We start from the raw sequence: 22,409 nt of genomic DNA on the forward strand, positions 1-22,409 counted from the left end.
TAGGGGAGTTGGAGGCCCAGAGAGAAGACTTAGTCCCATCTCCTTCTGGACCCTTGCAGGCTCCCAGGACTGAAAAGGGGGAGACATAAGGCTGTACCCAGGTGTGGAGAGTCGGGGGCGAGGGGCCCTTCCCTTCTGGGAAGAAGCTGCAAGTGCCAGGAGAGGAGGGCCCAGTTTCTGGCCTGGTGCTGGGCTTGAGGGTTGCCCGTGCCTGCCCAAGTCTTACCTTTAACCAGGGTATGCTTGTCCGTGGGGGAGGAGCGAGCCAGCACCCGCAGCTTTGGCCAGATCTTGTCAATTCGCTCCTGCTCAATCTGGAGAGGGATGGGGAAGGGGGCGGGTCGGTGGGGTTGGGGAGAGAAACTGAGGCCTGGAGAAGGGAGGGGACATGCCCAGAGTCACTGGGCTCTTAGCAGCACACTGGCTGGCTTCTGTCCAATCATGCAGCACCCTACCTCCCAGCCCCCATCTAAGCACGTTCCCCAGAGGATGCTTTACGCTGGGACACGCACCTCCCCCTTCTCGTTGCGGATCCTTCTGTTGAACTCCTTGCCCTCGAGGCACAGAAAGTCCTCCCCAGGATGGATGATGCCACACTTGATGGCGATGGCCCGAGCCGTGTTGATATTGTCACCAGTGACCATGCGGACCGTGATGCCTGCCCGCTGGCACTTGCGGATGGCTTCTGGGACCTGGGCAGGAGGGCAGGGGCCATGGGGGAGGGCACCACCTCAGGCAGATCCCCCCTGCCTTCGTGGATTCCAGAGGAGCCCTTCTCACAGGCAGCTCTACTGAAAGGGGACTAGATGACTATGAGATACTGATGGCACACATGGCACATGGGCCACAGCCTCCCTTCCTGTGCCCATGGCAGGCATTGTTAATCGATCACACATCCTTTGATTAAACCCTGATGTGGTTCTCATCACAGAGTCCCAGGTGGCTACCACCTATTGACCATGACAGTCCATCCTGAGACAGAACCACTGGCTGTCTTGACCTGGGCAAGGACTTTGGAAAGACTTCCACGAACACCTCCTCAGATCTGGCTCCAGGTAAGCTTGGCCAGGTGAACTTGTCCTTGTCTCACCCACATACACAGTTCCTGCAAACTTGACAAATCCATTTGTGTATTTTCAGTTTCTTGGGGGGATATTTGCATTTGGGAGCATTTTACTTACAGAATGTGACACGGGTTTAGAATACGTATAAATGATTACGCTTCATGTAAAATATAGCATTTCTCTGCAATAATAAGGATAGTTCTGCCCTCTCTGACTGTAATGACAGATGATATCTGGGACAATCAGGCCAGATCAGAGCCAGCCAATCAGAAGGCACAAGGCTTCCCAGCCCCACCCCACCCCAGCAGCCAGCCCTGAGCAGAGCTAAGGGTTTCCCCCACGGAAATCAGCCTGGAGCTGGGGCAGCCCTTTATACACAACAGAAATCAATGGAACGAGTGATTCTTACCCGAGGGCAATGACAAATAATAAAATAATATTTGCTGCAGAACGTCTTTCAGTGGGAGAGAACATGTCAAGGGCAGAAAATCCAGTTGTTTGGAAAGACCACAGCCTGTTAGAATCTCCAGCCTGGAAGGACTCAGTCTGACGTTCCCTCCCTGCATACCTCACAGTGACCAGGAGCGCACTCCAGCATCCACCTGCCAAGCCACCGCTGAGGGAGTTGGAACCTATAGATTGAGTCATATTCCCCCTAAAAGACAGACTGGGGCCCTAAGCCCCAGTACCTGTGTATGTGACCTTGCTTAGAGATAGGGTCATTATAGCGGTAAATCCAGCTAAAATGAGCACATCACGGTAAGTCCTAATCCAACAGGAATGGTGTCCTTATAAAGAGGACATTTGGACACAAAGATATGCAAAGGAGATGCCATGCAGAAATCGGGGTGCTGCTTCTACACTCCAAGGAGGCCAAAGGTGGCCAGCAAGCCACTGGAAGCTGAGAGAGAGGCGGAGACAGCTTCTCCCTACCGTCATTGGAAAGAGCCAGCCCTGCTGACACTTTGGTCTCAAACAGACATCCAGCCTCCAGGACTGTGAGACAACAAACTGCTATTGAGCCACTCAGTTTGTGTGACTTTGTTACAGCAGCCCTAGAAAACTAGTACAAACAGTTAGAAGGTGGGGCCAAGCCTGACTGGGACAGCCCCTGCCCTGGTCTCCTTTCCGCCCTCAGCAATGATAAGAACAAAGATCGGCCTTGACTGTCTCGCCTGTGTCCACCCCATCCGCAGCACCCACCACTCCTTCAGCCCCCACCACTATCGTCTCAAGCTGGGTCATTGCCCAGCCTGCCTCTGGGCAGGAGGGCAGGGGCCATGGGGGAGGGCACCACCCTCCCCGTGTACTCTGTGCAGAGGGCACTGCCTGGCCGCTCTTTCCTTACCCTGGCCACTAGTGACCTACCTGAGTGTCAGCCTGTGGGGCTGCCCTCTTTCAGGGGCTCCACCCTGATGCCTTCAAGAGGAAACCCACAGTTCTGAGCGTGGCTGTCTTGTGGCGTGAGGAACAGATGTCCTGGAGGGGCAGGGTCCCAGTAAGGAGGCCTCTCTAGCTACTGGAGTTGTCTCAGAGACCGGCTCTGTGGTCAGGTAGTGATCTCCCTGTTGTTGAAGGGTTAGAGCAGGGCCAGCTGACCACCAGCCTCCTCTGGGGCTTATTTCCAGGGCCTGGGGAGAAGCCTTCCAGTGCCCACTTGGGGCTTGGGGGCCATGTGAGCAAGGCCTCTGCCTCATGCCACAGCGGCTAATCACGTAAGCAAACGTGACCTCATTTTTACAGAGCTGGAGGGAGTGGGGACGTGGAACGTCAAAGATCCTGTTTATATAACTTACTAATAGCCTCATGACGGCTGTAACATGGGCTGTGGCCCCCTGCTCTCACCTGCCCCTGAGAACAGCAAAGAGCTGCTGTTTCCTGGGAACACACACCTTATCTGGTTCCTGCCCCCAAAAGGAGGAATTTTGGTTCTTGGTTTCAAAGATGCTGGAGGTCTTGGAGTTGGAAAGGGCTTTGGGTCATTGACTTTGACCCTCTGCTCATTGTCTAGATCTGTTCCCAGGTGTCCTCAACAGATGGGCTGGTCAGCCTCTGCTTGCACACCCCTGATGACAGGGCACTCCCTCCCTCTAATGCCCACTGCTCCACGGTGGAACAAGTCTAGCTGATTTTTTTACACAACCTTTCTTTTTTCAGATAGCAGAGCATTACCCTGCATCAGACCTGTACTCTATTTGGAGGCAGGGTCTTTGGCACAGGCCTATACAAAAGGCTCTGGAAACACAGAAGGGGGTTTTGTACTGCTGAGTATACGTGCTACTGAAAGAGCACAGAGGGCACTGTTGCTTTAGAAGAAAGTGGGTGGGGAGGAGAAATCAAGGAGGACTTCCTGGAGGAGGGGATGTTTGAGCTGCCAACTGAGGCTCTGGTTCCTGGCATTGTGCCAGGGCTGAGGCTACACAGATGAACAGAGATTAGTCCTGGCCACAGAGCACTGTCCACTCTGCATTGGCAGAGAAGGCCTGAGGTATGAACGGGTCTGAGGGCCATGCTGCAGGTGATCTGGAGGGGCTGAGGCTGAGAGAAGATTTGGGTTAGGGACTGGAGACCATGAATTTGGAGAGGGGCAGAAGGTGCTGGACCAGGGATATGCTCCTTCAGGCACTGGGAACTGTGAGAAGTTCTGAGCCAGGAATGAGGCGATCAGTGCTGCGTTTTAGAAAGACTCTCACTTTCAAGACTGTCTCCCAGAGCCAAAATCAGCCATTGTCTGGGCCTCTCCAAGCAAGCTGGCTTCATGAGAAAAATGAGGCTAATTTTTACGGACCCTATACTTTCCTCTGTGCAGTGGAGAGAGGGCTTGGGGACCAAAGGATTGGGTTGGGTTTTGCTCTAGGGTCTCACATGAACCCTGGTTTCTTCATCTGTAAAATGGGTACAATAGTATCTACCCTTCAGCAAGGCTGGGGGAACTCTATGACAGGGCACAAACAGCCCATGCACAGGATGGGCACGTGCACACCTTTTTCAAGTCCCTTTTCTCTCATAAATGCAGCAGGGCATTCACGAGGCCCCAGCCACTCCGCATCCCTTCCTGCCTTCTTGCCCTGCTCATGCTGTCCCCTCTGCCTGGAATGCCCTCCCTCCCTTAGCCTCTATGTGTCAAGTCTGTCCCATCTTATAAGTGAAATGCTCTCTATTCATGAAGCCATTCCTGATTCCTGCAACCCAACGGGATGTTTTCTTAAGCCGCTCTCAGGACTCAGTTTTGTTGCTCACTCATTCACTTATTGGACAAACAGCTCTGGAGCATCTAACTGCTCTGGACACTGAGGATCCGGAGATGTTTAAGACTCAAACCCCAGAGGCATCGATCCAGTTGAAATACGCTTCCCACATCAATAAAATTACTGTGAAATTAAAAATAAATAAATAAGTTTGGGAAAACATGACTTCTGTCGCTAAAATTATCCTAGATATTTCTCACTGAGGAAAAGCAGCCAGGAAATGGGTGCTTCCTGTTTTCATTAAATAAAAGCTTTTAAACATCTGTTGTTTCTGTGACAGCAGTTGTCTGTGACTCCGAGGGCTTCAAACACCCCCGGATAACCCGGCAAATCCCAGACCGCTGCTCTCCTGATGGCTTTATCGGCACTGACTTCAATCAAACTTGGAAAATGTACCCACTATATGGGCCGACAGTGGGGTGCTTTGGCAAAGGTGTTTTGATCTGTTCTAGCCTTTGGTCTTCTCGTGAGAGGAAGGCAATGTGGAGATTCAACCCCTTGACAGCCAGGGAAACGGAGTGAGGCAGAGACTGTTTTCTTGCAGTTGCAAAATGAATCTTAGTGTGTCTGCAGGGCCCTAGAGATGGTCCAGGCTGAGGTTTTCCCTCTGGCTGAGCCTCCTAGGCTGGAGGCACCAGGAAGGGCGTTCACCTGTGAGATTTACAGAGGGTGACAAAGAATTCTGTATAAACGGATGAGTCCAGGAGGACAGAGCCCTGGGGAGCTTGACAAAAACACCGTCACCATAGGCACACACGTTCCCTGAAGGTCACCCCTAAAAACTGGGGATAGTGGTTGCCTCTGAGGTGGGAACCAAGGAGCTAGAGGGGGCAGGAATGACCTACCTAAAAAACAAACAAATAAACAAATAAACAAAACCATACTCACCCGTCTCCTTGGGTCCTGCATCCATCCCGCCCCACTCAGAGATGCTGAATCAACTCTGAGCTTTTATGCTTGCAAGTGGTGTCACCTGTAACCCTACTGTGTCCCTCACTGTGATTGTTGGACAGTCTGATTCTCTCAGTTTTCAGGTGGGGAAACTGAGGCCATCTGTGAGGGAGTGGCAGGGGCAGAATTAGAACCCATGTCCCTTGAGTCTGCTGTGTCACTTGAGTAGGTTACTGCTGTGAAACAGTTTATGACACCTATACAGACATCCCAGGGGTGAGCCAACAGGAGAAAGGGTGGCCCATGTGGATGCCTTGACTGAAGGAAGTGGGGGAAGATGGGAGGGTAAGTCTTCCAGTCAACTCTTTCTCTCTCTGGGGACGTCAGAGCTTGGGAGGGACCCAAGGGGCACCTGGGCTAATTTCCCATTTCATAGATGAGAACACTGAGGCTCACAGAGGGAAGTGGCTTGTTAGTGGCAAAGTTGGGGGTTGGGGGTTGGCTCCAGGCCCCCCTTTCCCAGAGTCTGTGCCTGCAGCCAGCTTCTCTGGATGACCATGCTGTCAACAGAAAATGCCAGGGACCCACCTCTGCCCCTTCAGGCCCTGGGCATGGGGAGCTCTCATCCCTGTCCTCATCTGCTCATCCTCTTAACTTAGAACTTCTCTCCTCTCCTCTCCTCTCCTCTCCTCTCCTCTCCTCTCCTCTCCTCTCCTCTCCTCTCCTCTCCTCTCCTCTCCTCTCCTCTCCTCTCCTCTCCTCTCCTCTCTCCTCTCCTCTCCTTTCCTTTCTTTGTGTGTGTGTGTGTGTGGCAACCAGGCAAAGGCCCTGAGGCAGGGAGGCAGAAAACCTGTTCTAATCTGGGTTCACTCAGCCACTTTGGGCACATCACTGTCCCCCTCTGGGCCTCGGTGTTTTCTTCTGGAAATTGGGGTTTGTGGGGGAAGGTGTTTGGACTAGATCAGCCACTCAAACCTCAAGTCATGCCCTGTGAGAGTCGTGAAATTTGTTTAGTGGGTGGTGACCAAAATTTTAAAAAGAAACAAATAAATAGAAGAATGGAAAATAGTTAAGTGCATCCCATTATTTTGTGAAATTCTTGCTTTGGTGAAGTGTGTGTGTTTACTGAGTCATGACATAAAATACATTTCTTATTGTGCGTCATGGTCAGATAACAGTTGGGACCTGCTGGTGTCTTCCATTCATCTAAGGGATGTTTCCAAGGCAGAGTGGTGAGCCAGGAACTCTGGGAGTGACCGGGAAGGCGGAGGTTGTGGGATTGGGAAGGACAGGGGTGTGGGCAGGCCAGCCTCAAGTGCTGTGCAAGGATGAAGAGTTTTCAGTAACGAGATAACATATCACAGTGAAGCCTGGACTCATTAGTGACTGGTAATGAGGAGGTGTCCCACAGGGAGGCTGATAAATGGCCTGTCTGTCCATGGAGAGAGAGGTTTGCAGGAAAGCACGTGTGGGCTCCACTGTCAAGCTCCAGGGACATTAATTGTCTTTGCTGTTTTAGGATCTTGATAGGAGTGAGGAAGCCACAATGACACCCCCAACTCATTCATTCCACAAACACTCATTGAACACCTTTGGTAGGCTAGACTGTGTGTCTAGGGCTGTTACGTGTCCCTGGATCTAGGGTAATGAAATCTACTGGAGAGGGCATGAAGGAAGGGGACCCACATATGTAGCCCACCTATCTTGTGCCAGATGCTCTGCCTGTTGCTCGTAGATACATGATCTGAGCCTTCATGATATCCCAGAGGGGGTGTGTGTGATACTATTATTATCCCCAGTATGCAGATGAGGCTCAGAGAGGTTATGTAACTGGTTCAACGTCACACAGCCAGCTGTGCTGGCACTCAGGATCACAGATCTGTCTGATGTCTGAGCTCACACTTTGAACCCTCTCCCTGCTGCCTAAAATGTGAAAGTCCATGCCTGTGACCTCCTAGTTTCATTTTTTTTTGGAAAGCAGAATCTTATAACATCAGGGCCAGGAACTTGGAGGGCATCTTATCTATCCCTTTTACCTTAAAGAAAGGGAAGCTGAGGCTCAGAGAGGAGTAGGGAATGGCCAGAGACCCCCAAAGAACAGTGTCAGGGTAGGTCCATTAAGGAGTGGAGGAGGTGGGTCCTCAAAGCATCAGCACCAAATCTTACAGCAGAGGCCAATCGACCCGGCCAGGGCCTGGCCAGGGTGTCCAGTCTGGACCCAACAGTTGAGTGAGTCCTGGGAGGATGGGGAAGCAAGCCCCTCCTGCACCCTGCCTCATGCCCGGGGTGCTCCCCTGGGGCCTGGCGGTGTGAGCTGACTCACTCTGCCCACCCATGCAGCGTTTTGGAGATTCAGGACAGCTTCCTCTGCTCCCCACAGCCTTTCTTCAGCCTGGGCAGCCTCACAGACCACACACATCTCATCTTCCCCTGACCCTGGCAGCTCTAGCACTGAGTTCTTGGCCTTCCCCTCCAGGTGCAGATTCAGCTGAAGGAGACTGAAGACCTACTGTGTGCTGAGCACCCCACTAGGTGTACTGATAGGCATCACCTCCCTCGATCCTTGTGAAGTGGGCCTGTCAGCCCCCTTCCCTTCTGCTTGAGAATGTGACCTGCAGTTAACGTTCTAGCTCTGTTCCCCTGGAAACCTGATAAAGGTAGACTCTCCGCTGTGTTCCTAGGCCAGCTTGCTAGGGTAAACTGGCTGGTAAACTGCATCTGCACTGCGAGAAACTATAAATACTGACAGGGACACCACACTTCGGGTTCTCCTGAGTGCAATGACCCTTGCTATTGGGCGTGTCCTTTGTAGGGACCCTGGAATCCATGTTTGTGGATTTGTTACAGGAGATCCTGGCTCCTGCAGGGCAAGAGGTTTCTAAGGCAGGACAGCCCCTACACTTGTCCCTTGGGGGACCAGAGGGAAGAGCTCATGGTGGCTGGGTGGACAGCTCGAGGACTGCCCCCATGGCAGAGCAACACCTGCTGGCAACCTGTGGGTTCTGTGTCCTTCTAGGCTGACCCATACCATGTGTGGTCTACACTGTTTCTCATGGGCGATCCTCTTATGAGGATCAGGGGAAGGAGATCCCCATGGGCATTGTGTGGAAACTGAGACTCAAAGAGGTGAAGTGACTTATTTCAGGTCACCCAGGTGGCTGGCCTCCCAGCCTCATCCCCTTTCCCTGAGCTTGCTGGCCCTGGGGCCTACCTCCGGCCGCACGGGGTCCTCGATGCCCACCACGCAGATGCAGGTGAGTTCGTTGAGGATGTCATTCTCATTGTCCCAGTCCGGCTCGGGGCTGCTGGGGAAGTCGCGGTAGGCCACGCAGATAGTGCGGAGCCCATCGCAAGCCATGGGCTCAATCACCTTCTTTACCATCTCGTCCCGGTCGCGGGGCCGGAAGACACGGGGCTCTCCCGCCCCATTGAGGATTTTGCAGCACCTGGGGGAGGATGGAAGGGAGATGGGGAGCCCAAGGAATGCTCCTTCTGAACGGCTCAGAGACCACCTCCCCACCCTTGTGATGCTCAGCTGGCTGTGGCTGGTCATCCAGTGCCCATCTAGTCCATGCCCCAGGCAGGGTGAAATCAGGCGTCCTTCCTGCAATTTTTGCCCAGGTCACTCAGCAAGTGGAGCCCCACTTTGATGTATTATATACTCACAAGATTCATCTGAAATAACACTCCCACAGCTGAAGTGGTTTACAAAGCACATAAAACCCAGGCTAGTAGTTCTTGACCCTGCCTGCACATTAGAATTGCCTGGGGGAGCCTTTAATAAATATCCATGTGTGAGCCTTGCCCCAGAGGTTCCAGTTCAATTTGTCTGGGGTGAATCCAGGAATCATTTTTTTTTAAATACTCCTCAGAGTGATTCCAATGTGTAGCCAGGGTTGAGAACCACTGGGGGCTAGAACAATCCTCTCAATGTACAAGTGGGGAAACTGAGGGCAGAGAGGGGAAGGGATTTGCTTAGTTCACCAGGCTTATTTCCAGCACTCCTCTGGAGTCAGAGAAGTGTGGCTAATAATGAAAATAGCTACCATCAACCGGTTCTATGCTAAAGGAAGTGAAATAAGAGAGATCTAAGTGTGATAACGGGTAGAACTTTCTGATGAACCAGTGGCTTAGGGAGGAGAAGGGGGAGGACTCTGGCTATAGAAATGTTTAAGAGGATATAGTGGAAGACACAGTGGCCAAGGGGCATGAAAGTGAAGATGAATCTTCCTGGATGGCCTTGGGCAGGGCCCTCTGTGGCTCTGGGTGCTAGATGGCCACTCTAGCCCAGCAGGCTGCTGAGCCTGGCCTGGATGGCGGCCAGTGCCGTATGACCCTGACATCCCCAGCTCCCTGTACCAGGGCACAGCCCTCAGCCCCGGCGCCCTGCCCAGCGCTTACTTCTTGAGCACGATCTCAGAAGCCCCCTTGCTGTACATGCGGAAGCTCTCGTCGGGCAGCTTGATGACAGTGCTCATGGACTTGCGCACGGAGTTGAAGGTGTACACTTTGTATAGCTTCTCCTCTGGCATCTGGCTGCGCACGGGCTCGTAGTCCTGCTTCAGGTCCAGCACGAAGCCCAGCAGGCCGCACTCCGTCTTGTTGCCCACCTGCCGAGGCAGGGCACCCTCCTTCTCTGGGGGCTGCGGAGAGAGGCAGGAGCGGCTGGCACCTGGTGGGGCCTGTGTCAGGGGTGCCCCTGCCCTGGCTGCCACTGAGGCTCTGGGACTGCCACCAGGTGGTCTCTGGGCTGGGGGCTGAGCCCTCAGGGAACCCTTGGCCCATCCCCTGCACCCTCAGGGTTCTGCATCCCAGGTCCAGTCCTGGCTCCGGGTGAAAGGAGTGAAGCAAGATCAGCTTTTAAAAAAATTATGAATTATTTCAAACATGAGAAAGAGAACGATGTAACAAAGTTATGTGCCTAGCATCCAGCTTTGTAGCATCTTAACATTATGCCACACTTTCCTCAGATTTTTCTTTTTTAAGAAGTAAAACATTATAGACAAAGCTGATTCCCCTCTGCAAACCTCTTTCCATATGCATAATTCACTCTGTGTCCTAGAAACAACTTCTGTCTTAAATTTGGCATTAATCATTACCCTGTGTGTATTTAACTGTTAATTCTGAGATAATTGTAATTCACATGCAATAAGAAACAATACAGAGAGATGCCGAATACCCTTCATCCAGTTTCCCCCAATGTTATCACTGTAGTATTAACACAAGTACCACAACTGAGATGGCGATGGAAGCCGACCTTGTTGAGATTTCACCGGCTTTACATGTGCTTGTGTGTGTGTGTGCATGTGCATTTTCTATGCAATGGTACCACGTGTGGGTTAATGTGGCCATCACCACTGTCAAGATTCAGGACAGTTCATCATAAGGGTCCTTGTACTACCCTTTTTTTAAAGCTATCACCTCTCTCTCCCCCTACTCCCTGGCCATGGCAACCACTAATCTGTTTCCCGTTTCCATGCTTTCATCATTTTCAGCCTGCTATGTAAATGGAGCCATACAGTCTGTAACTTTCGGAGCTTGGCTTCTTTGCTCAGCAGAATCCCCCTGAGATATAGGCAAGCTGCTGCATGTGCTGATAAGCTGTTCCTTTTGATTGGTAAGTGGTATTTCACGGGATGGACAGACTGTCCCTTGTGATTTCAATCAGGTTGAACCAATGGAAACTGCTATTTTTGAATGTCAAAAATGGTCAAATATGGGCAAGTTCATGCAGTTTAACCTAATGAGACTCCTGACCTCAAGTAATCTGCCTGCCTCGGCCTCCCAAAGTGCTGGGATTACAGGTGTAAGCCACCACACCTGGCTGTAACTGTGCCTGGCTGTAACATTCTGTTTTTGAGATTCATTCATGTTTATGGCTCTAGTGTGTTCCTTTTTAACTGCTCTATAGATGCCATGATATGAATACGCTGCAAATACTTATCCCTTCCTTGAGTCCCTCCCTCACTTCCCTCTCCCCTTCACACATTAGACACACAGTCTTTGGCACCTGCTTCATGCTGGCCCTGTGCCCGCCTCAGGGCCGTGTGAACACCATTAGCTCCTGTCCTGGAGACTCCCAGAACACCAGCTGCATCTCCCCAGCACCTGTCACTTCCTCGCACGGCTGCCTGAACACAGGCTGTTTCATGCCTCTGTACCTTCACCTCTGCTGCTCCTCCCGGGTGGGTCCCTCTCCCTCCCCTGCCAGGCAAACTTCCTCTCGTCCTTTAAGGACCAGCTCAAATATCTCCTTGTTTTTGAAAACTGCCATGTGGGTCTTTCTTCCCCTGTGTAAACAAGATGCATTCTATTTCTCTCTGGGTTCTCAGGGTCAGTGCAAAGCTCATCACACAGCAGGTGCTTATTAACTGTTCGCTAGATGGTTTAATACAGACCAGAGTGGTGGGGAAGACAGGTTAATGGTAAGGATGAGATGCCTCCATATGGGCACTGATGTGGGATTCACAAGAGGCTGCAAAAGTGCAGATTTGCAGGTGGCTCCCATGTGCACCCCCCGACCCCAATGCACACACCCACTCATGCCACTTAATAGCATTCATACGGGCGACTCAGGTGGAGGTGGCTTCAGGGGTGGTGAAAGACACCAGAGATAGACCCTAGAGAAATTCTGAAGATGAAATAGCTATGAACATGCCTGTGTCCCCCTGAAGTACCAGATGAACCTCTCACAAGGAGCCCTCTGCATCCTCGTCCTCAGTCTCCCTCATATTACCCAAAAGAGCAGCCCGGATAGGAAGAAGGTGGACTCAGGAAGATGTCAGCATGACTGGCTGTGCAGAGACAGGGTGGACCTTCTGTCAGCAACTGGACATATCCCTGGGCTATTCTCCCCTCTTCTGCAGCTAGGGCTCGGGCCCAAAGAGCAGACCGGATTCACATGGGGGGAATACAGGCATCGACATGCAGTGGTCCTGAGACCTGGGGATGCATAGGAAATAAAAAAGAGCCTTTGAACCTAAACGAGGTCCTCAGTTTCCCCATCTGTAAGATGGAGAGGCTGGAGCACATGCTTTCTAGCTCAGGGAAATATCAACCCTCTCCTTAAAGTGGATGTGGTGAGGGAGGGTAGAGTGAGGAAGAACTGCAGATCCCTCAGTGGATGGTACGGCAGCGGTGGATAGGGAGCAAGGCTCAGAGCACCTTCCCGGCTCCCATGGCCAGATTGACCTGAGGCATCCTGTGCCTTGGAAAATGCCCCACCCCCAGGCTCTTTGATAGGTTTTACTAAGAAGCAGAGGAATATTTGACACAACTTCCCATGTCTGAAGTTTCGGAAAATAAGTTCTAAGATCTTCCCTCTCTCTGCAGTATGCTGTTATTGTGTGCTCTCTCTCTCTCTCTCTCTCTCTCTCTTTCGCTCTCTCTCTCTCTCTCTCTCACACACACACACACACACACACATATATATATATTTGCAATTTTATAATTAACTTTCTGTTGATTTCCAGAGTTTTATGTATTTTCCATAACAATTTTTTCTCCCTCTACTAATGAAAGAAAATGACGACACAGAGGACTTAAATAAAAATGCCTAATTACTTATTTGCCCAAGAGAGCCGAGCAGTCATGCCTGCAAAACACCCAGCATTTTATTACCCTCTGTGAAATATTTTAATTTTCCTCTAAAAGGATTTCAGACAATCCATGGTTGCAAATGGCATAGCTGCCTCCTCCATAATTCAATTTGTTTCCATGAACTTGAGCTCTGAAATCGCCTACATGCATTACTAAGAATCAGGGACCCTCCCCTCTTCTTCTTTGGCTTTTTAAGATCCGGACAAACCCAAAAGTTTTGCTCCTGCTGCAGAATTTCCATGAGCCTTTTTATCTCCAGGGCTCCAACTCTGTAAGGGAGTTAAGGCATTGGTATTGTTCCTGTTTTGAGGGACAGAGAACAGGCTCTGGGGAGAAAAGGGACTTGCTCCTCGTCAGGGACCTGCAGAGGGTCAGGCCTGAGGCTGCTCCAAAACCCCTGATTCCAGTTCCAGCTTGGTCCAGTACATTTCTCTGCACGGTATGGGGCCCTTGGGGAATGCTGGGTGCAGCCATGGTCATAGTGCAGCCATGGTCATATCTTTGAGAGGACATTTCATGCTCTTGTTTTGGGATGCTGGGAAGTGAATGGAGCTAAGATCAATGAATGATGACTTGAAGAGCTGCAAGTTATAGATAACATTTGCAAAAATGGGATTCAGAAAAACCATAGCATGTATCACCCATTAGGATGGCTACGATTAAAAAAAGAAACAAACAAAAAATAATATTGGTGAGGATGTGGAGGAACAGGAACCCTTGTATACTACTGGTGGGAATCTAAAATGGTACAGCCACTATGGAAGACAGTATGGTAGTTCCTCAGAAAATTAAACATGAAATTACTATATGATCCAGAAAGTCTGATTCTGGGGAATATGCCTCAAATAATTTTAAACAGGTACTCAAAGAAATATTTGTTTACTCATGTTCAAAGCAGCATTAATCACAAAGTCTAAGAGTTGGACACAACCAACCTGTCCATCAACAGATGAATGGATAAACAAAATGTGATTTATCCATACATGGACTATTATTCAACCTTAAAAAGGAAGGAAATTCTGATACATGCTACTACCACATGAAGGAATCTTGAGGACATTATGCTAAGTGAAATAAACCAGTCACAAAGGGACAAAAACTGTATGACTCGACTTATAAGAGCTACTGGAGCAGTCAGATTTATAGACAGAAAGTAGAATGGTGGGTGCCAGATGTGGGAGGAGAGGAGAATAGAAAGTTACCATTTAATGGGTACAGAGTTTTAGTTTTGCAACCTGAAAATAGTTCTGGAGATGAGCTGTACAACAATGTGAATGTACTTAATACTGCTATACACTTAAAAATGGCCAAGTTTGTAAATTTTATGGTATATATATTTTACGTAAATTTTTTTTTTTTGAAACGGAGCCTTGCTCTGTCGCCCAGGCTGGAGTGCAGTGGCGCGATCTCGGCTCACTGCAAGCTCCGCCCCCCGGGTTCACACCATTCTCCTGCCTCAGCCTCCTGTGTAGCTGGGACTACAGGTGCCCGCCACTACGCCCGGGTAATTTTTTTTTGTATTTGTAGTAGAGACGGGGTTTCACCGTGTTAGCCAGGATGGTCTCGATCTCCTGACCTCGTGATCCACCCGTCTCGGCCTCCCAAAGTACTGGGATTACAGGCGTGAGCCACCGTGCCCGGCCTACGCACATTTTTGAAATAAAAAAAGAGCTTAAAAGGCTCCCAAACAGGCCGGGTGTGGTGGCTCACACCTGTAATCCCAGCACTTTGGGAAACTGAGGCGGGCGGATCACGTGAGGTTGGGAATTTGAGACCAGTCTGGCCAACATGTCAAAACCCCGTCTCTACTAAAAATACAAAAATTAGCCAGGAGTGGTGGCAGGCACCTGTAATCCCAGGTACTCGAGAAGCTGAGGCAGGAGAATCACACACACCCGGGAGGCGGAGGTTGCAGTGAGCCGAAATTGTGCCACTGCACTCCAGCCTGGGCGTCAGAGCAGGACCCCATCTCGAAAAATAAAAATAGTAATTAAAAAAAAGCTCCTAAATGAACTCCATAGCATGGTAAACTGCAATAACTGCAATGTGATAATTTTTCTAAGAGGCCATTAGAAAACAACTTTATGCTAATTGGCTGTCTCTGGTGACCTAGCCAGCATCCTTTAAGGACAGGCATCAGCAATGACGTCTCCCCGACGCCTGGAGGCCCGACCTCAACAGCTGCAGCCATACCCGGTTCCCCAGATGCCTGCTCCGCACTCACCACTCTACTGAGCTCTTCACATGCATCACCTAATCATAGGCTCACAGCTGCCTACGGGGCAGGGGCTGTTCTTCCTCCCATTTTACAGTCATGCACAACTGAGGCCAGGAGAGGTGAGGCTGCACGGCAAGGAAGGGTCTAGTTGGCTAGGAGCCGAAGCAGGGGGCCTGGGCCCTGAGCTCACAGAGCACCTCTCCCAGAAGCCTGCCTGTCTCCCTGGCAGAGACCACTGGCTCAGTCACCAGGGCAGGGCAGTTTGCCTCATTTGTGCCCACATCTCCGCCCCACCAGTGCCATGGGCCGCCAGTGAACATTTGTCCAGTGAATCAATTAATAATTTTGTGTTTGTGTGTGGGGTGCTGCCAACAGGATGCCAGGTGGCACGAAATTTTGGCAGAACTTGGTTCCCAGAATCATCCTCTAAAGGCCTGGCTTTTGAGGAGAGTGAGGTGGCTGCACAAGGCCAGTGAGCCCTGGGGTCTTCCCCAGAGGCGGGGAGGGCAGGAGGTGGGTGCGGGTGTCTGGGACTACAGAAGCCCCCTGGAATGCAGAGGCGCTGCACTCTAGGAGAGTAGACTCCCAGGAGCCTCCCCCAGCTCATCAGTGCAGAGTGTGTGTGTGTGTGTGTGATGCATGGGGTGTGTGTCTGTGGTGTGTGTATATGTGTAGTGTACTTGGTATGTGTGTGGTGTGTGTGTGTATATGATGTGTTTGGTCTGTGTGTGTGGTGCATGGTGTGTGTTGTGTGTGTGGCATGTATGTTGTGCACTGTATGTGTATGGTATGTACTGTGCATAGTGTGTGTTATATGTGCTGCTGTGTGTGTGTTGTATGTGCATAGTAGGTGGTGTACGTGTGTTATGTGTTTGATGTGTGTGATATGTGGTGTATATGTGTTGTGTAGTATGTGTGATGAGTGGTGTGTATGTTGTATGTTGTATGCATGTGGTGAGTGTTGTGTGTTTGTGTGTGATGAGTGGTGTGTGGTGTGTGTTGTATGTGCATGGGTATGTGTGGTCTGCGTGTTGTATGTGTGGTGAGTGGTATGTGTGATGTGTGTGTGATGTGTACTGTGTGTGGTGAGTGGTGTGTGTATGTTGTGTGTGGTGTGTTGTGTGTGGTTTTTGTGTATGGTAATGTGGTATATGTGTGTTGTGTGTGATGAGGGGTGTATGTATTTTGTGTATGTAGTGTGTGTTGTTATGTGCATGGTAGGTGGTGTATGTGTGTTTTGTGTGTGATGAGTGATGTGTTTCATGAGTGGTGTATATGTGCTGTGTGTGTTGTATGTGTGGTGTATGTGATGTGTGGTGTGTGTGGTGAGTGTTGTGTGTGTGTTGTGTTATATGTGTGGTGTATGTGGTGTGTGTAGTGAGTGGTGTGTGTGGTGTATGTTGTATGTGCATGGTAGGTGGTGTATGCATGTGGTGTGCTGTATGTGTTAAATGTGTGGTGAATGTTGTGTATGTGTTCTATGTGTGGTTTGTATGATGAGTGGTGTGTGTTTTGTGTACATGGTGTGTGTTGTATATGTGTGGTAGGTGGTGTATGTGTGTGGTGTGTGTGTTGTATTGTGTGGTAGGTGGTATATGTGTGTTGTGTGTCTGTGTGATGTGTGTGTTGTGTGTGTGGTAGGTGGTATGTGTGTTGTGTGTTTGCATGATGTGTGTGGTGAGTGGTGTGTTTTGTGTTGTATGTGCATGATGGGTGGTGTACGTGTGGCATGTGTGATGAGTAGTGTGTTTTGTGTATGTGGTGTGTGTTGTATGTATGTGGTAGGTGTTGTATGTGTGTGTTTTGTGTTGAATGTGTGTGGTAGGTGGTGTGTGTTGTGTGTTTGCATGATGTGTGTGGTGAGTGGTGTTGTGTGTTGTATGTGCATGATGGGTGGTGTATGTGTGGTGTGTGTGATGTGTATGTGATGAGTAGTGTGTTTTGTGTACGTGGTGTGTGTTGTATGTGTGTGGTAGGGTGTTGTGTGTGTGTTGTGTGTTGTATGTGTGTGGCAGGTGGTGTATGTGTGTTGTGTGTTCGTGTGTGTTGTGATGTGTGAGTTATGTGTGTTGTGTGTGTGTGGTAGGTGGTGTATGTGTGTTGTGTGTTTGCGTGGTGTGTATGGTGAGTGGTGTGTGTTGTGTGCTGTATGTGCATGATGGGTGGTGTATGTGTGGTGTGTGTGGTGTGTGTGTATGTGACACTGTGTGCGTATCAGGGTGAAGGGACTAACAGCTCTGTTAAAAACTGGAATTCCCCATCTGGAGTGATTTCCTTTAAACTCTTCTTCCAGAGACGGTGTTCACAAAAACAACCAAAAGCAATACCCTTGTTGAATTCAACACCCAGGTCCCTGCTGTTTCGTATACCCCATGGCCCATCTCCCCACCTCAGTGCCCTGCTAAGTCCCTTCTAGCATCTTCCACGCCTTCTGACCCTATTGGCTTGGCCCGAGCCCAGTCTCGGGGCATGGCCTGGCTCAGGGGGACTTTGAGGCTCACAGGAATATTAGATTGAGCCCTGGGTTGGTCCCAGGAGATCTGAATTCAAGGGCTGTCTCTGCTTCCCCTCTTCCCCTTTCTCCTCGGCCCTCCCTACTATCTGCTAGGTTTTAAGATTTATGGGAAATACAACACAGACAACCCTCCTCCCTTCTGGGGTTATTGGCCTTGTGGCTACCTCTGTGTAGAATGGGGTGTCCTGGGGACCTGGGGCTTCACCAGGCGAAGCTTGGCTTATCTACTCAGGAAAACCATCCTGCAGGGGGAAGCCTTCCTTCAGAACCACTTCAGGGGCTCCAGGGAGATTTGTTTTTCTCTCAATAGCTTATGTTTCAGAAATATGCCATAAACTTCTAACACTTCAGCTCCACAAGTGCCCATCAGTTTAATAGTTCAAATGTCAACTGTAGTGTCAATCTCTTCTAAAAGAGGTCTAGTGAAGTAGAAAATTTAAGTCCGCTCGGGTGGTTTCAGTACACGGAATAGACTTGGGCAGAACACGGGAATGTTTTCCCAAGGAAGCGCGGTGCCTCCAGAGTCCGAGGAAAGAGCTATTTCCATCTGAAAGCTCAGCTGTGGCTCGGAGGAGCTGCAGGGTGGCTAGAGCTGCTAGTGGAAGTCTTGATGTACAAAGCACTGGAGACCACAAAGGGAATCTGAGGGTGTGCTAGGGTTTCTGAGGCAGGGAAGCAATTTCTGACTAAAAGATGATTCACACAGCTTCCCTCCGAGGGCAAGTTTAGTTCCTGATGATTAGAAATAAGAATGGAGGCCGGGCGCGGTGGCTCAAGCCTGTAATCCCAGCACTTTGGGAGGCCGAGGCGGGTGGATCACGAGGTCAGGAGCTCGAGACCATCCTGGCTAACGTGGTGAAACCCCGTTTCTACTAAAAAAAAAAAAAAAAATTAGCCGGCCGTGGTGGCGCATGCCTGTAGTCCCAGCTACTCGGGAGGTTGAGGCAGGAGAATGGCGTGAACCCGGGAGGCGGAGCTTGCAGTGAGCCGAGATTGCGCCATTGCACTCCAGGCTGGGTGACAGAGCGAAACTCCGTCTCAAAAAAAAAAAAAAAAAAAAAAAAGAAAAAGGAAAAAAGAAATAAGAATGGAAAGAAAAAAGGCTCTGCCATTCTCAGAAAGGATGGGATACAGGATGGGGCTGGGCCCCTGAGAGGCCTCCCAGCCTGCAGCCTCAGCCCTCCCACCACCCTCCACCTGTGCCTGGGGTGGTTCTTCTGAACGCTGGGAGGAGAAAGCCCATTAGGGGCTTATTTGCTACCACTGGCTTCCCCCAGTTCTTGCAGCCTCACCTCTCAACATTCTGGCCCTGCAGAAATGCCCAGGCCACAAATCACCATGTTTCCTAAGTAAGCCACACATCTTAAGATCTCTCAGCCTCTGCAGGGTCGTGCCCCCTGCCTGGAATACTCTTGCCTCCTGCCTGCTTGGTGAATTCCTCCAGAATTCTCTGGGCCCAGCTCTGCCACTTGGTGGTGAGGAGCAACCCTGGCAGGTTCCCTTCTGTTTCTGCAGTGTGGTTTTCCTAGCTGCGAGATGGGAATGGTCCTGTTTGGCCAGCTGATCTGAAGGGGATATGAAGGGTCAGGAAAGACAGTGGCTGGCATGGCAAACTACAGAGGGGAAGGCTCAGAATGAGCAGCAGAGGGAAACAGAGTAGTGGCTGCCATGGATAAGCGCCTGCCTGCTCTGTGTCAAGCACTGTGCGGGGCGCTGTACACACCTCCTCAGCTCATCTAAGCTTCACAACAGCCCTCGGACAAACAGCCTCAGGGCAGAGGTGTAGCTCTGCCCTGAGTGGCAGGGACCTGCCTGGGCTTGGGATTGTTACAGATCTAGGTTCCAATCCTGGCTTGGCCTCAGATCTGCTCGGGCACTCTCGGCATGTGCTTTAACTGCTCCAACTGCAGGGTCCTTATCTATGCATTGGGTGTGGTGTCACCTACTCTGTGGGCTGTCATACAAAGCAAGGTAGGGAAAGCACTCAGCATTGAGCCTAGCTAAGTAAATGTTAGCAACAATGATATGCTCGCTTTATAGACTGAAAAACAGAGGCTCAGAGAGGTTAAGTAACTGGCTCAGGGTCACATAGGTGATGAGTGTTGCGGCTGGGATATGAACCATGGTCTGTTGGACTTTAGAGTCAAACCTCTTAACCATTGCTTCCCGAGCTAGGTATTGGAACACCTGGAACTTCACTAATCCATGGGGTGACTTGGGACAAATCCCTTCCCATTTCTCAGAGTAAACTGAGGGGGCTGAACTAGGTGGTCTCTATGGTTTGTGAATCTCGTAGACCTTGCAATCTATCCTTGCAAATACTCTTTTTTTTTTTCAGTAAAATGCATCAGCTAATTGGGAGGTCTATGGATCAATCATGCCTGGATGGCTGAGGGTAGTTGTGGAAGAGACCAGCACAACAAGCTGGAGGTAGTGAGAGAGCACTGGTATTGGCCATGGGACTGGATCCAAGGCCATCTCCTGCCTCTTGCTGCCACACAAGAACAAAAAAGTAGAAGGTAGAGACATCAGTCCTGCCTCAAGACTCCTATAAATTCATAGTCACCCATCCGCCCACTCACATATTCATCCATCCATCCGTCCATTCATTCATCCATCCATCTACTCATCCACCATTCCATTCCATCAAGCAATCAACACATCTACCCATCCCATCCATCCATCCATCCATCCATCCATCCATCCATCCATCCACCCACCAGCCAATACATCCATGCATCCACTCATCCATCCACCAACACATCCATCCATCCATTTACCAACCATCACATCCACCCATCCATCCACCTAACCACCATCCATCCATCCACCCACCCATTCACCCATCTATTCATCCACCCACCCATTCATGCATTCATCCATCAATCCATCCATCCGTCTACTCATTCATCCATCCACCCATCCATCTACCTACCCACCACTCATCCATTCATTACCCCTTCTCCCTACCTACCCCTCATCTCATTGATTACTCATCTACACATTTATTCACCAGTCCATTCACTTACATCACCCATCCAACCAGCACTTCCCAAAACTCTATCCGAGGGGGATGAGAGAAGACTCAGCTGTCTCCTGCTCTTAAAAAGCCCACAGCCTGGCATCAGACAGCCAGAAGACACAGAGGAACTGGCCTCCTTGTGGAGGGGGAAATACAGCGTATGGGAGCCCAGCCCTGCCCAGGGTCTTATTTTCCCAGTCCAGGCTCATTTCTCAATTAAAGCTGATGGGTAGTGAAGCTGGTGGACATTGCATGTCATTCCTGCTCTGTCTCCTCTTGTATGTTTTCAGAATGCCCTGCAATCTAGATTTCCTTCCTGGTTTGGAGGGTGGCCAGGTGTCTGACCTGAGCTGAGCAGCTCGAGCCTCTTCTCAGTCTTCATCTGAGCCTAGAAAGGGGAGCCCCTCAGAGGCCTTTTGCCCCATATGGCTTGCAGGCCCTGGCTGTGAATCTCACCCTCTGGACCCCAGACCTTTCTTCCCAAGCAGACCGTAGACTAGAGGGCTGCAGGGTTGGTTTCTAGGACCAGGAACCTAGTCTGGACATCTGACTCAACAGCTAGCTTTAGGGTATCCATGGGTTAGCTTTGCCACTAATTGGCTGAATGGTTTTGGGCAACAGCCTTTCCTTCTCTAGTCCTGATGCCTCTGCTCTCTTTATTTGTTAACCTCTGCATTGCTACAAATGGAATCTCCTTTCAGTGGATGATTTTATTGCTGAATAACAACAATACTAGTCATACTGAGTGCTGTGTGCTAAACACTTTCCATTAACTAACTCACTTTATCCTCACAACAATCCAAGATTCTCCCCCTCCCCTAGGAAACTGAGGCACTGAGAGGTTAAATAATTTGTTTATATTCATACAGCTGGTGAGGGATTTGAACGAAGGCAGTCTGGCTCCAGAGTCCAAGTTTTAACCACTACCCAGTCACACAGAGGCTCTGCTGTCCTTCCCACATCGATGGCTGTCAGCGCCCAGCAAAAAGAATAATGTGGCCAGGGAACTTACAAGAAAGATCCAGAAAGACAGGTGCAGGTATCCTTTGATGCCAGGGTTCCAGATACAGAGGGGACTCTGGGAGGTAAGGGACCTGGCCTGGGTTACAAACCAAGGACCCCAGTTCCCACCTCTCTCCAACCTCAGCAGCTGCACTTCCTCAGATGGACCGACTGACCCCTGTCCTTTATGCCACTTGAATAGACTCAATCCACCAACATCTGGAAATGACATTTCAGCTTTGCCTCCAGTGCTAAAAAGCACTGCTTAATTGAGACTCATCACTGTGGAGAGGTTTCCTCAGCCTTCTTGGCAGATCCCAAGAACTCCTTTCGACTATAATTGCACTACACACATCTCAATCCAAGCCCACCCCACAGGGCTGTGCCCACATGGCTAAAGCCCATTCTGTGAATTGCCCTGTTCCCCTCTCTGCCACGTCTGCAGGAGGAGATCATTATCAGCAACCCAGTTATTTTAGGAAAGCCTGGGGAGCAGAATAAAGCATCGCTGATCTCCTTTGATTCCCAAATTGGGTGGGGTGGGGGAAGAAGACAAAAGCGTCATCATGTTTGGCATCACCCCAAGGTTCTCTATCACTGTCTTCACGGGTCCTCTAACCTACTTTCCCCTTTGTCAGTTCTGCCTCCCTTAGCCTGCTGCTCCAGGGTGATGCGGGTGGCTGCTCAGCTGCTGCAGAGGGTGCAGGAGCTGCCTCCTCCTCCTTCCCCTACCAGCCCTTGGCTCTTTGCTGCTGACCCATGCTCTCTTCCCCATTTTGACAAAGCTGTTAGCAGCTCCTACAAACCCACCTAATCGAGAGGGTTGCAGCTGGCTCAGGGGCAGAAGGAG

At 50.4% G+C, this 22,409-nt stretch overlaps 1 protein-coding gene across 16 annotated transcripts in view; it reads right to left on the bottom strand.

The window, feature by feature from the left end:
* LOC105477698 (ATPase plasma membrane Ca2+ transporting 2) overlaps positions 1 to 22,409 on the bottom strand; it is a 380,543-nt gene that overhangs the window by 24,072 nt on the left and 334,062 nt on the right. For all 16 annotated transcript variants that reach the window (XM_071092215.1, XM_011734341.3, XM_024791515.2 and 13 more), the window contains 4 exons: positions 9,605 to 9,846; positions 8,415 to 8,649; positions 513 to 692; positions 227 to 314 (listed from right to left, as the gene is read on the bottom strand). In XM_071092215.1, coding sequence (XP_070948316.1) covers positions 227 to 314; positions 513 to 692; positions 8,415 to 8,649; positions 9,605 to 9,846 — 745 coding nt within the window. The remainder of the gene's footprint in view (positions 1 to 226; positions 315 to 512; positions 693 to 8,414; positions 8,650 to 9,604; positions 9,847 to 22,409) is intronic.

The sequence above is a fragment of the Macaca nemestrina genome, chromosome 2, assembly GCF_043159975.1.
Source record: "Macaca nemestrina isolate mMacNem1 chromosome 2, mMacNem.hap1, whole genome shotgun sequence".
NCBI classification, from domain to species: domain Eukaryota; kingdom Metazoa; phylum Chordata; class Mammalia; order Primates; family Cercopithecidae; genus Macaca; species Macaca nemestrina.